We start from the raw sequence: 13,667 nt of genomic DNA, 5'->3' as shown, positions 1-13,667 counted from the left end.
ATAGGGACTGTCCCTCCTAAATAGGGACATTTTGGTGTTTTTTATTTATTTATTTATTTATTAACCTAAGAAAATTGATTTAAAAAAAAATATATATTAACTGAAGCCTAACCTACACATTAAACCTATTTTTGTCGGTGCCTGAAGTACCTTTCAGGCACGGTACCTTTTTTAACTATTTATTTTCTTATGCAGTGGATGAAATGAAAAAAGCTTAGAACGTTTTGGGTAGCCGTTGCTGGTAATAGTTTCTGAGATGGTCAGATCCTTTCTTGGGGCCACCCAGCTAGCCTTTCAGTGCCTCGCATATAAATGGCAGCTGAGTTCACAGTCTGCTGTAGATTGTGAGTCCATCTTTACGTATTATGACAAAAGGCTAGCCAGGAATGTGCTGAACTCTCACAAATTATACAATCACATCTGCAAACTGTACTTCACGAATTCGGAAACCAAATAACTTCCCAGCTGTCCAGCAAATATGTTAGAAGAAAATATTGGTTGCAATTTAATATCTATACTTTGACCAGGTTGTACAAATCAATGGAACCTGATCTAATGACTATATGTAAAAAGCAACGGTCCCAAAAACTCAACAAACAGAAGTGAGCAACGTGAATGATTTTCATGTAAAAGATGACTTTTCACAGGAGAGCGAGCTCATTATTTTATCATGTTTTTTTTACTTGTCACCTTTTTAACACCTTTTTTTTCCCCACCTCACTATTATGTAGGGATTTTATGTTGGGGGATGGATTAGGTGATTGGAGATCTGTAGCCACCAGGGGGAGCTTACTATTATTTGGGAAGGGGGGTGTACAATGGCATGTCAACCCTCCTGTTTCATAAATGGGTGGGGGCTTGGGAAAGGGGACAATAGGTCCCCCCTCTTTATTATAAATATTCGTCCCCACCAACCAGCATGGATGGTGGCTTGGAGAGGGGATAACAGGGAACATTGTATTTGACAAATTTGCAAATTCCCCGACGGTAACATCGCTGCTGGTGGTTACGAGGGGGCAATTTACTTACCTGATCCTGCCCTTTGCAAGCAAAGCCATCTTGGTTGTGCTGCTCCTTTTGAACAGGAGCCGATGTCACTTCTGTACTCTTGCGAAAATTGAGGTTTATGATCTTGGGGGATCCTCCATAGACACACCAAATTCTGTACAGCTGGCTTGTGTCAGGAAGTGTCAAGCGAAGGAGAAATACAGAGTATATCTCTTGACTGGGTTAGAATCTTAGTGAAATTCCAACACAGTCAGTGTGACTTTCATAACGATTCCTTATGAAATACTAATACTATACACAACACAGGAAGCAACTGTTTCATTTTGTGTATTTAAATTGGTATTATTCTGTATAACCACATCAGTGAAAAACTAGGGTTTTGCCAACAGATTTTAAAATGAATAAATCCAGAGAACCGTATCAGGGCAGTATCAAAAACCTGCCACTTTTCCTGCCTATTTAACCCAGTCTTGTTCCATGTGACAGTACTGGTGAGAAACACCTCCCCTGTGCCTATTTAAACTAGTGTTCTTTTGTACAAAAGGATCGAGGGGAGGAACACAACTTCCCTTGCATATTTAAACTTGTACCATTATAAACCGCTTCGGAGGGGAAGACTGTTGATCTGCCGATTTTAAAGGGACACTATAGTCACAAACATAACTTTAGCTTAATGAAGCAGTTTTTATGAATAGATCATGCCCCTGAGGTTTCACTGCTCAATGCACTGCCCTTTAGGAGTTAAATCACTTTTGTTTTTGTTTATGCAGCCCTAGCCAGACGTCCACTAGCTGTGACTGACACAGCCTGCATGAAAACAAAATGGTTTCATTTTCAATCAGATTTAACTTAAAGTTTTTTTGTATTTAATCTCCTGCCCTGTAAATTGTGCTTTAATTACATACAGGAGGCTTCTGCAGGTTCTAGTAAGCTATTACATTCTAAATTAAACTGAATTTAAACTAAAGGAAGTGTAAACATTAGATGACTCTAGACAGGAAGTGTTTAGGAAGGCTGTGTAAGTCACATGCAGGGAGGTGTGACTAGAGCTGCATTAACAGTGATTTAATCCTAAATGGCAGAGAGACTGTAGGGGTATGATCTATGCACCAAAACTGCTTCATTAAGCGAAAGTTGTTTTGGTGACTATAACCGGGTTGACCAGATTCACCATGTTTTCAGGGACACATATATATTTATGAAAAGGCATGCAAAGGGTTGCCCTGCAGTGTGTTATGCATATTCTGCGGAATTCTTCATTGCTTAATTACGTAATGTTATACACCTTCTAACGATTTCTACATACTACAGGGCAACCTATTTCATGTGCTGCCCATCAATCTTTTGTGATGTCCCTGAATTCATGGTGGATCTTGTTACCCTGCTGTAGTGTCCATTCAAAGTAGTATTTTACCTGATTTTCCTACTTGTGTAAAGCTAGTTTTATTCCAAACGTCTGTATTGGGGAGAAACAACTGCTTCCCCTGTCTAGCATTATTCTATACGACATCAGTGGAAATAAGGTAATTCAGCAGTGAATAATGTCTTACTATGTTCTTGAACTTTATGCACATACTTCCTTCCTCCTATTAAACAATAAACAATGGTTTGCAGGAGAGCTGTATGAATTTATTTTTCTTGGAACATTTATGAATTCAAACCGGTATCGTTACATAGATCTGATTTTGTGCCAGTGTGCTGCAGTTCCTGTATCAGAGGGTGATAGTCATGCAGTCATGAAACTGTTAATTAACCTTAGGCTTGAAAGTATTGACTCATAACTTAGTACAAAGGGCAGGTGGAAGATTTAAAAGGCGCTGCATGTGACTCCAGGTGCACACACCATATATGCTATCCTGCATGACTTTGATCACAGAGGCAGGCAGAATAATGAAAGGTAACACCCATAGCACACTGACTGGTGACAAAGGACAAAATGAAAGTTCCTGTTAACAGGTTAACTGTAGGTGATATCACCGCTGCCAGCGTCGCACCTGACCGCTCTCTTCTTTTCTTCTAGTTCTCTAAAGATCGGTATATTATGGATGGGGGAACACCAGACAAGCTCAAGAAAGAATTAGAGGAAGAGTTAAAGTTGAGCAGCGAAGATTTACGGAGTCATGCTTGGTACCACAGTCGTATTCCACGTCAGGTGAGTCTAGAGAACAAACTGTAGTTGTGAAGTGAAATCAGAAGAGGCATATATATATATTATTATTATTATTTAATTTTTATTTTTTTTAATTACTAGGTAGCCATTACAGCATTGAGGTTAAAGGTTATGTTGACAATGTTGCCTAAATGCCGCACACTAGACCTGTATCTTGATCGCTAAATCAGTGTTCAGGCTAAATGGTTCATTTGAGCTGTTGGTAAAATACAACTCTCATGATGCTTTGCCATCCATCACAGGATTTGTTTCTCGAAAACTAGAGGGTATCACAGGTTACTAAATATTATATTGTAAGTCATTTGTAAAAACAACACTCAGCAGAGCAGATTGCTCATTTAGAGACACAAGGCTGGCATACATGCTATTTGTCAATGAAGTCATGATGCTTTATATGCACATTGTTTGCACAACACACCTTTACATGAATGAGAATGCAGAACCAAGCTGGAAATTGTGAATGAGGCAAAAGGTACTGAATACTTTTGTTTCCAATAACCGGCAACTGCCAAGCTCGGGACAATGATAGATTATTGAGATGCAGAGGTGCTATGACAATACCATCTGTGCCAAATTCAACGGATTTTAATAAGGGAAGTTGGACAAAATGGCATAAAAATCATAAAATGCCTTGAGTACCAAATACCATATTTATCAAAAGAAAGTAGTATGTGGGGAGCTGTCACCATGGAAACCAATAGTATATTTCACAACATTTGACACTTTGCATCTTGTTTGCCTAATAACTCTGTCCCTAATGCATTCCATCTACCCAGGATTACATTTTCAGGTCATTATGTTTTAGGACGTCATTGAAGGTTATGTTTTTGCCACAAATTTTAAAAACAAATATCAGTTAGGTAGCACATATTGGGGGTTTGTATCTAGCAATTTAATGTGACCCATATTTTATCTTTTTTGCCTTAGCCCACAAACCACTTTCTATAAGTGTACTTTACGTGAGAAAATCTTTAATATCTGTGTAATCCAATAAGGCCAAGCTATTAAACAGTGAATATATTTAGACACAGTGAGAACAACGCCCAGTGCCATAAGAAAGAGGTGGAAGAGATTTTCTCACATTAGATAAAATGACAGCGTTTTACTTTGTGTAAAGTTACCCTTCCTTAGATCTCCACATCCTAGCAGATTAATACAGTCTGTCCTTACAATCACAAAGAAATGAAACTTGAAGATGTACCAAGGCTTCCAACATGCATAGTCTCTCATGAAAGAAACTGCTGATCGATGCTGAACTACAATATTATTATTATTATTATATTATTTATATAGCGCCAGCACATTCCGTAGCGCTGTACATATCCCTTACAATGGCATCCTGGGGATTTGCACAATAATATTTGCATGATGAACATGACACATAAAATGAGGGTCAGCTCCATCCTCATGTATTCCTTTCGTACCGATCGGTATGATTGGTATTATAACCATGTACACGTGTGTATCCCCTGCAGCCTAATACAGTGTCACATGAGCAGTCTATTTAAATGTTCCAGCTAAATGACTTTTATAATGAATATCAATGAATCCCCCAAGGTCAAAGCATTGACAAAATGTTAATTTGCATAATAAACCAGCTATTTACAGTTGGCAATTTTTTTTTTTTATTCTTTATAGATGAAGTACTAGAGAGGGTACACATGACAAGCATAAACGAACACACAATCTTATTTCCAGATTAACATTAGAATGCACAGTTCCTTTAGCAGAGTGAATGAGACGTTTTATATTCTTTTTCTAATTCATTATAAAAAATACTATTCAACATACGGCTGGAAGTGGACCCATAAAAAATTGCATATTTCTAGATTTGATGATTTGGGGTCTGTACTTCCCAAAAAACACTATTGATATCTGGGGGATTTTGTGGAAGTAGAAATGCATATACAATCTTCTACACTTCTTTAACAGTCCAATATGCTGTATTGTTAAATAATGTTAAAACATCCCCACTTTTAACGTAAATCTACTTACTTTGCCATAGCTCCTGTAAGTAATTGGTTGGGATTGTAGTTTTACTGTTTCTTCTCTGATTGTTCTTCCCTCGCCCCCAGCAAAACCTAATTGATGAGAACAGTGCAGCAGTGGGAAGTCTAACACACACTTACCCCTTTTGCTTCCTTGTGTAAGTGACCTGTGCACTGACATCTCATAACAATTACTGTACAAACCCGTGAATGTACCCACATTTCTTGCCTCCATCTTGGGGGTTAAATGAATGAACATGCTGTGCCTGGACAACCACAAGTACAGCGCAAAATTATAAAATCTTATTGCTATTTAGAAGAAGAATAAAAACCATCATGAGCCATGGCTAACTTGTGTGAAAGCCCCAGGTGTTAAAGTAACGCTTTAAATACCATAGTTATGTCTCACAGTATCAGACTAAAAATGATATTTATACAAATATATGGAGATAGAGGTGGCGATATTTCAGTCTATCCCGTGGTCCGGCTATATGATAGCTGCTCATGTTATTTATTTGAATTTAACTAGGTTACAGTGTCAAATATGGAATAGAACTTTTAGTTCTAAAAACATTGGCTATATATGAATGTAGTTATATATATATATATATGTGCATGCGCGTATTCATAATAAGATTAGATGCCATAACCCGTAACATGGCTTCTACTGACCGAAAGTGAGAATTCCACTTAGATGATGCACACAGCCGCTTTATTTTTACATGGGGGTAGAAGGCTGAAATAAAACTTGAGGGATATTAAAAGATTGAAATGAATTCCATATCTGTGCTGCAGTGAATGGACTGGATTGTGTGAATGTCTGAACTGACATCGTTAAGAATACTGGAAGCACAGAATGTCCTGTATGCTACATTAGGTTCACTGCATTGACAATGTCTTCATTTAATGTAAAACTGCTAAAAATGATCGCCATCCGTATATATCACAGACCATAATATTGCAGGCACAGCTGTAAGAGGCAGTGACGTACCATACCAGGGGAGAGGTCATACTAAAGGCAGTAATGGCTCACATTACATATTGTATTTTTCAATCTCGCCCTCAGGCGATATAGCAGTGGCAGGTAACCTCTCCACAGTAAGAGTCCTGCACAGCATTTATTATGTATAGCACATTTTTATTGCTCTCTCATTCCATATTTGTTGCTGTGCTAAATATGTTCTATGCCCTGTTGTGTGTCAGTCACACACCGCCTTCAGAATTAGTCAGCTTTGATAGGACCTCATTATCGTTTGTATTGGACTGTGTATAATGTACTGACGCTATGGAACATGATGGTGCTTTAAAAATGCCAGTAATAATATTGAAAATCATAGGTTATTCCTCCTTTGATGAGTTTATATTTCACAAGAAACTTTAAAAATACATTGTTCTGGTTTATTTAATGAATGATATATTATGGGCTGCACAGACTTATCTGTGCTCAATGGCCCACCACAGTCTGTTTCTGATTCCCTGATTTGTCTTCAGTGAAAAACGTGAGGAAAGGATTCTTGAAATGTATTGTGTAATTACTGTTCTATGCACTTCAAGAATAATCCTCAATGGAAATTCAGCTTGAGGTTCGGTATTCTATGCAAGGATTACCCACAAAAGTGGTAAAATAGTGTGAATATTTTGATAATCTTTCAAACAATTCATGTACAATCTTCACTTTTGTCCAACACAATAAACTACGCAAAGGAGCTGTAGTTTAAGCATTAAATATAATAATACTCTAATGCATGAAACACACAATTACTGAAAGTATGTCACTTTGTTTCCTTTTGCGCAGGTGTCTGAAAGCCTCGTGAAGAGAGATGGAGATTTTCTGATACGGGATTCTTTGTCAAGCCCTGGAAATTTTGTACTTACTTGTCAGTGGAAAAATTTCTCCCAGCATTTCAAAATAAATAAAGTAGTCATCAGGCTCAATGAAGCTTACAGTCGTATTCAGTACCAGTTTGAACACGAATGCTTTGACAATGTTCCTGCATTAGTTAGATTTTATGTGGGGAACCGTAAACCGGTGTCACAACAGAGTGGGGCTATTATATTCCAACCTATTAACCGAACTGTTCCCCTGAGGTGCATAGAGGAGAAGTATGGGACCTCCCCCATCAGACACCTGGAAATGGGAGCTCTGGATGGAAAATCCGAAATTCCAAAGAGGCTGAGTTTAAACATAGGACATGCACTGTCGCCGGACCTCACCCCAATCAGATGCAATCTACTGAGGTTGGTTCGACAGGATTACAGTCGTAGATTGGTCCGCTTCCATCATTCACTTGTGTACATAACTATAAAACATGATTTGGGAAAAGTCTGAGCTTAAATATAAAGCATATCAATGTATACTAAACTGTATTCAACTTATCAGCATTCTGTTAGTATCAGATCTTTCTATGTATATGGTATAGTAGAACATGAGGCTGCAGATGGAATCTGTTCCCAGTCTTGATTAAAGTCTATAATTGTGTTGCATATTAGTGCATTCATTGTGTGGTACAGGCATCCTGTTGTAAAACATATCATTATTTTAAAGGAACACTCCAAACGCCATAACCATTGTAGCACGCTGTATTAGTTGACGTCAGGAGTACCCAGGTGCCTCTCCATTATGAGAGGTCATACTATTTGCTAACAGTTTGACTTCTTAACCTGGGGTCCTCTGGGCGCTGCTCCCTGCCTCTCACAGGTGGAAGTGAGAGACAAAAGTTTCTGTTAGGAGCTTCCGTTAGCTAAAGATCTGGCCTTGCATTGCAGGGCTTTGCTCAAGAAAGGTGATCGTTGTCTGCTAATGGGCTAAGCCCTGCACCGCGACACTTAGTTTAGTGAAAAGAGCTTTGAGGAGGCACCCAATGGATGCCCGGTTAGAAGTTGAACCCTGGGTCCATTCGACAAAAGAAATAAAAGTTGCTACTCTTTGCCTTGTTTTGATATTAGTAATCCCATTTTCGTTCCTTACTTGTTCAATGTCTTAAGGAGTAGCAACTTTTATTTCTTGTATAGGATTACTATCGGGGTTATTTACTAAAGGGAAAATGTCTGGAATTCAAATTGAAGTTTAAATTCTAGACCAAAATAGCAGAACAGAAAATAAATCTCCAAGTCGGCTATGCTTCCAACTCCACTATTTTGGGCTATCATTTTAAAATTCACAAAAAAAAATTCAGTTTGTTTTGATCTAACCACAGTACAATTTATTGTCCTGCATTCATTAGGATCCTGGTGAAGTTCTTCTTGGAAAGCATAGATATCTAGACGTTATTTGACACTATCAGTTATGTATTTACCTCCGTAGGTTACTTTTTTCATTTCAATAAATATGGCCTAACCAGAGTCTTAGATTTGCGTAAGCTGTTGTCAAAATTATATGCTAGTTACCTATTAGCAAAGTTCATCCGCCTCCGCCAATCGATGCTTCCTAGTGCTCACCAAGTATTCCAAGCACTCCACCAGACACCATAACCACCGTAAACCTCGCAGCCAGTGTTACAGCTTGGTTGAGGTCATAATTTTGACCCACCGTGCACATGGTCCTATGCCCAACAGTTCCAGGAAATCAGGGCTAACGGTCGGTCTCTCTTTCTGGAGTACAAAAGTACATAAATCACATGGACGGAGCCTTTTAAAATGTATTGAAGGCGCCCATAGTCCTGAGGCAGGAGGCTGGCAAGCAGGCTGCTCCAGGAGCCCATGGCCAGGTTTTGTTCGCCACAGTGTAGAACTCCAAATGTACTATATTTGGCATGTCTTGCTGTCTCGGTGTGTTCTCTGGCTATATATCAACATCTATAGGCACAGCTACATTTTATTATTGGCATAAAATAAAAACAAAAAAAACAATACATTCTTAAAACATGTGTCCACTGATGCACATATCATTTTAGCCTGAAAGAAAAATCTGGCATAAACAAAAAACACTTTTTAGTTAATGTATTTTTGAATTTGGTTTGGCTTTTTTCAGTTGTATCATGTTTTTCCCCTAGAAATAAAGAAAAAAGTGGGAGCCACCCCGCTTGCCTGGATAATATGCAAGAGAAGCGACGACCGCTAAAGGCCCATCAGTCAGAAAGCTACCTGCCGATAGGTATGTTTTACTATAAAGGTCTGTTTTTAGTAAGGGATAGCAGGGGATTTTTTTTTCTTCACGCTCTGTAATGTTTGTTTATTTTTTTTTATGTTTATGCATTTTGTTGTAAAACTCGATGTTTCATGAACCTCGTGGAATTGATATTAGTAGTCCCTACATGGTTGGAGAGAGGAGAAAAAATAACTGGACAATTTTTCCTAGTCTATTATTTTGGCAATTTGGTTGTTTTCAATTCACTGTCTAGTAAATATAACCCCCCCCAGCTTCGGAGCAGATTTACAGTGTGCATTTGGCATTTCCAGGGGTCATGTTACACTTCCCACGGTGTATGATTTGGCTCTTCAAAGTTACACAAACCTCACACAGTTTATGCTCTCATTATTGTAGGCAAATGTGTAATACAAACAACTTCCCCACCCACCCCTAAACCCCCTGAAAAAAAAAAAAAACTTACACCCACACAACTAATAAATGGTTTACTCTGATACAAGCAGACTCTTTTGAGTATATTTTGCATAATGTTTTTTTTTTTTATATCTATTACATTTGAAGAATGGGTCATAAGACAAATTTTTAAATGGAACAATGGATTGCCAGACTAACCCCGTGTACAATATATGGTTCCCACAATTATAACTCTCTCATTGGGGAACATTATTTCTTTATAATCTCTGTTCCTTGCTCTAGGAATAATTCTAAACTTAAGTCACTTGGAGCAAGCATAGTAGTGTTTTCGTTGGATGGAAGGACGTTCATTTATCTCAATGAAGTGGTCTGGGTGCACTAGCCCTGTAGTTTTAACCCTTCCATGTAAAACACTGTCTTTTTTTTTTTTTTTTTGTAGAAACTGCAATATTTTCCTTGAGGGGTTAAACACACCTCTAGTGGCTGTCATATTGACAGCCATCAGATGTGCTTTCGCTGTAACAACTGACTTGTGACATATAATGTCCGCTTGATAAAGAAACGTTGCAGATCCAATAAAAACTTCCTTGAACACATCACAATGAGTGCCTGAGATTTTTCATTTATGTAGCTTGTATGGGGTTTGCTGACCCATGCTCAGTGCACCCTGTGTTAAATTTTGTGATTGAGTGCAACCCTCCTTTTTTTTCTTATTAAATGTCTGTAAGGACGTCAACCATCATCAAATACTGCTCATAAGAAAGCATTGAGTTAAAGGGACACTATAGTCACCTGAACAACTTTAGCTTAATGAAGCAGTTTTGGTGTATAGAACATGCCCCTGCAGCCTCACTGCTCAATCCTCTGCCATTTAGGAGTTAAATCCCTTTGTTTATGAACCCTAGTCACACCTCCCTGCATGTGACTTGCACAGCCTTCCATAAACACTTCCTGTAAAGAGAGCCCTATTTAGGCTTTCTTTATTGCAAGTTCTGTTTAGTTAAGTTTTTCTTATCCCCTGCTTTGTTAATAGCTTGCTAGACCCTGCAAGAGCCTCCTGTATGTGATTAAAGTTCAATTTAGAGATTGAGATACAATTATTTAAGATAAATTACATCTGTTTGAAAGTGAAACCAGTTTTTTTTTTTCATGCAGGCTCTGTCAATCATAGCCAGGGGAGGTGTGGCTAGGGCTGCATAAACAGAAACAAAGTGATTTAACTCCTAAATGACAGTAAATTGAGCAGTGAAATTGCAGGGGAATGATCTATACACTAAAACTGCTTTATTTAGCTAAAGTAATTAGGTGACTATAGTGTTCCTTTAATTTGAGTTGGCTGTGCATGGCACTTGCCGCGCATGCATATCACATACTCAAGGAAGAGCATTACATTGGATGACAAGCCCTAAAGTGATGCCTCAATGATGACTTTGTGGGAGGCAGAAAGGGCAGCAGCTCAGAGGGAGTTCTTTTTAAATGGTCACAGTTGACACTAAAATCATAATAATCCATGTCTAATAGTTCTCATACCTGGAGTCCCCTGGCTCTGTCCGGCCATTTAGTGTCATCCAATTTATTTTCAGGTTGACCCTAAATAATGGCCCCTGGCCACCCACGGCCTGCCCTCCCTGGAGATATGTATAAGGCAGAGATTACACATTTCCTTCTAGTCATACCAATTCATACCAGCAATGTAATAGGCTGAAAGAGGTCAGCTGACACTCTCAGCCAATCACAACCACCCTTTTAAGTAAAGGCGTTGGACTTCCTCATTAGTCCAAGCAGCACAGATGGGATGGGTTGCTGGGGACTCTCGTTTAGCATTTAAAAAAAAAAAAAAAAAGGTAATGCTAAATACAAGGAAAGTGCTAGGGGATTCCAGACACTATACGCACTTCAATGAGATAAAGCAGTTATCATGCCTAAAGTGTCCCTTAAATTTCATAAGCCTGGCATGCTGGGCAATTACTTGTCTTGAGTACACATACAGTGATAATTAATTATTAGGAATGTTTTAATTACGAAAAGTGCTCTGGATTTTAGAAAGAGGCCCCAGCTGATGTTTGTTATTAATAAGTCTGTATCTATTATGCTGTTTAGTGATATGACAAAAGAAAAATGCCTACATTAAGATTTTCAGATACTGAATGTATATAAGTTTGCTAGTTACTCAGTGGGGCAATCACGTTCCTCCTAATTTGTTTTGTATTTTTAATTCTAGGATCTCGACATCAATACATGTCACCAGGAGTGGATGGAAAGTTATCGCCCACACCACACGTCTTCAGGACAGGAAGTGAGCCTACTTTAAGCCCCACAGAAATTAAAAGGTTCAGCAATGAGGGCCACTCGGCTGAAGCACTACGAGGATCAGACAGCCAGCTGTGCCCAAGGCCGCCTCCGAAACCCAGCAAGGCACCGCACATGAAGCAGCCACAGTCTCCAACAGTTTGGCAGAATTCAGAGGCAAACTACTGTGAACTGCATCCTAACCCTCCTGAGGATTGCACATGGGTTAAGATACCCTCTGCAAGGAACAGTTTTGTTGAAAGTCAGAGACCAGATGACGAGGAAACCTTGTCTTTTAGTAACTCTGAGAGTAGTTTCCCAGCTTTGGAAGACAATGTATCTCAGTGCTCAGCTGCAGACCTCGGGGAGAAGATAGAGGATTTTGAATTTATTAGGCCTGTCTATGAGACGGTTTCTTCTTTTAACCCAAAGGACTTTGAGTCTATTCTTCTCTCTCCGGAAAATAAGCCGCTGGAAACAGCCCTATTAAGACGTGCTAAAGAACTTTTTACCAATAATGACCCAAGGACTATTGCTAAGCATATCCTCAGCATGGATTGCAAGGTAACCACAGCTTTACACCGATTTAGAATTTAATGCAGATATCACTTCTGGCTCTCAGAATTAATATTTTATGTGATTGTTTTGTGTAAAGATCTCACTAACTCGTATTATTGAAAAGTAGACTTGGGCATTTCGTTTCAAACAAATTGTAATTCTTCCCAATTTTGGACAATCAGCTGATCATCCAAATTCCGTAGCTCCAAATCACAAAACAACTAAAAGAAACAATGGCCGAACAGTTTTGTTTGATTCGTGATTCCGAGTTCCATCCATGGAACCAAAAAAAAAGTAGATTAACGGGAAGGGGGCAGTCTCTAGATATTGATTTTATTCACAGATCAAGTGAAACGTGACCAATAAAAAGACAGGAGGAGGAACAGTTCTTTTTTTTTTTTACTCTCTATTGGTTATTGCTTCTCACTTGATCGGGGAACTAAGTGGCATGAAAATGCACCTATACGTATACTGCAGAATATATTCATCATTATATAAAGTATATATTTTGCAGAGCACTGATTAACCAATTTTCACATCTTTTCGGTTCATCTGAACCTTCTTTTCCAAATTCTTTTGCATGGATGAAATTCTCCCCAAACCTTAACACCAAAAGTACAAGGCCACGCTTACTAAAATGAAAAGCTATTATTCTTGAACTAATCAATTCAGCTGAAACAAGTCTGTTGGATGTATGATCACCTGTATTTGGGTAAATGTTGGTAAATATGGTCTAATCGGTCCCTTTGCATCCACGACCGTGACAGAAATACGTCTTAAACCCTAATCCATCAACTCCATACGATCTCAAGCATCTTATATGGAAGTAACCTTCTTTATAACGTGACTTAATAAAAAATTAGCTCCTACTGTAAGACGTTAACACCATGCTTGCAAGAATGTATCAATTGATTTCACAAACATTCTCGGCAGGTAAATGTCACGGTAAGATAAAGAACAAATCTAAAACAAAAACATGGGATTCATTCCTCTGCCACGTAAGGGAGAATGTAAAGAAAACTATAGATGAGTGTTTACAGTTCTGTAAAAGAACTAGGGGAAAGCCGTTTATTTTGATATTGGGCATTAAAAAAAAAATATATATATATATAATTTTGAAATGGTCAGTGAGCATGTAATGCTTCAGCCTCTA

The 13,667-nt window shown here is 38.5% G+C and overlaps 1 protein-coding gene across 3 annotated transcripts in view; it reads left to right on the top strand.

Moving 5' to 3' along the window:
- The window catches only part of BCAR3 (BCAR3 adaptor protein, NSP family member), a 110,448-nt gene that overhangs the window by 87,164 nt on the left and 9,617 nt on the right, over window positions 1-13,667 (top strand). For 2 of the 3 annotated variants that reach the window (XM_063428407.1, XM_063428408.1), the window contains 4 exons: window positions 3,029-3,160; window positions 6,962-7,404; window positions 9,159-9,259; window positions 11,889-12,520. In XM_063428407.1, coding sequence (XP_063284477.1) covers window positions 3,029-3,160; window positions 6,962-7,404; window positions 9,159-9,259; window positions 11,889-12,520 — 1,308 coding nt within the window. Of the gene's footprint in view, window positions 1-2,856; window positions 2,906-3,028; window positions 3,161-6,961; window positions 7,405-9,158; window positions 9,260-11,888; window positions 12,521-13,667 lie in introns of those variants that run through there. The other variant, XM_063428409.1, reaches the window with a different exon arrangement.

Source organism: Pelobates fuscus, chromosome 7, assembly GCF_036172605.1.
Source record: "Pelobates fuscus isolate aPelFus1 chromosome 7, aPelFus1.pri, whole genome shotgun sequence".
Taxonomy (NCBI): domain Eukaryota; kingdom Metazoa; phylum Chordata; class Amphibia; order Anura; family Pelobatidae; genus Pelobates; species Pelobates fuscus.
This window is presented reverse-complemented; position numbering and strand designations above follow the sequence as displayed.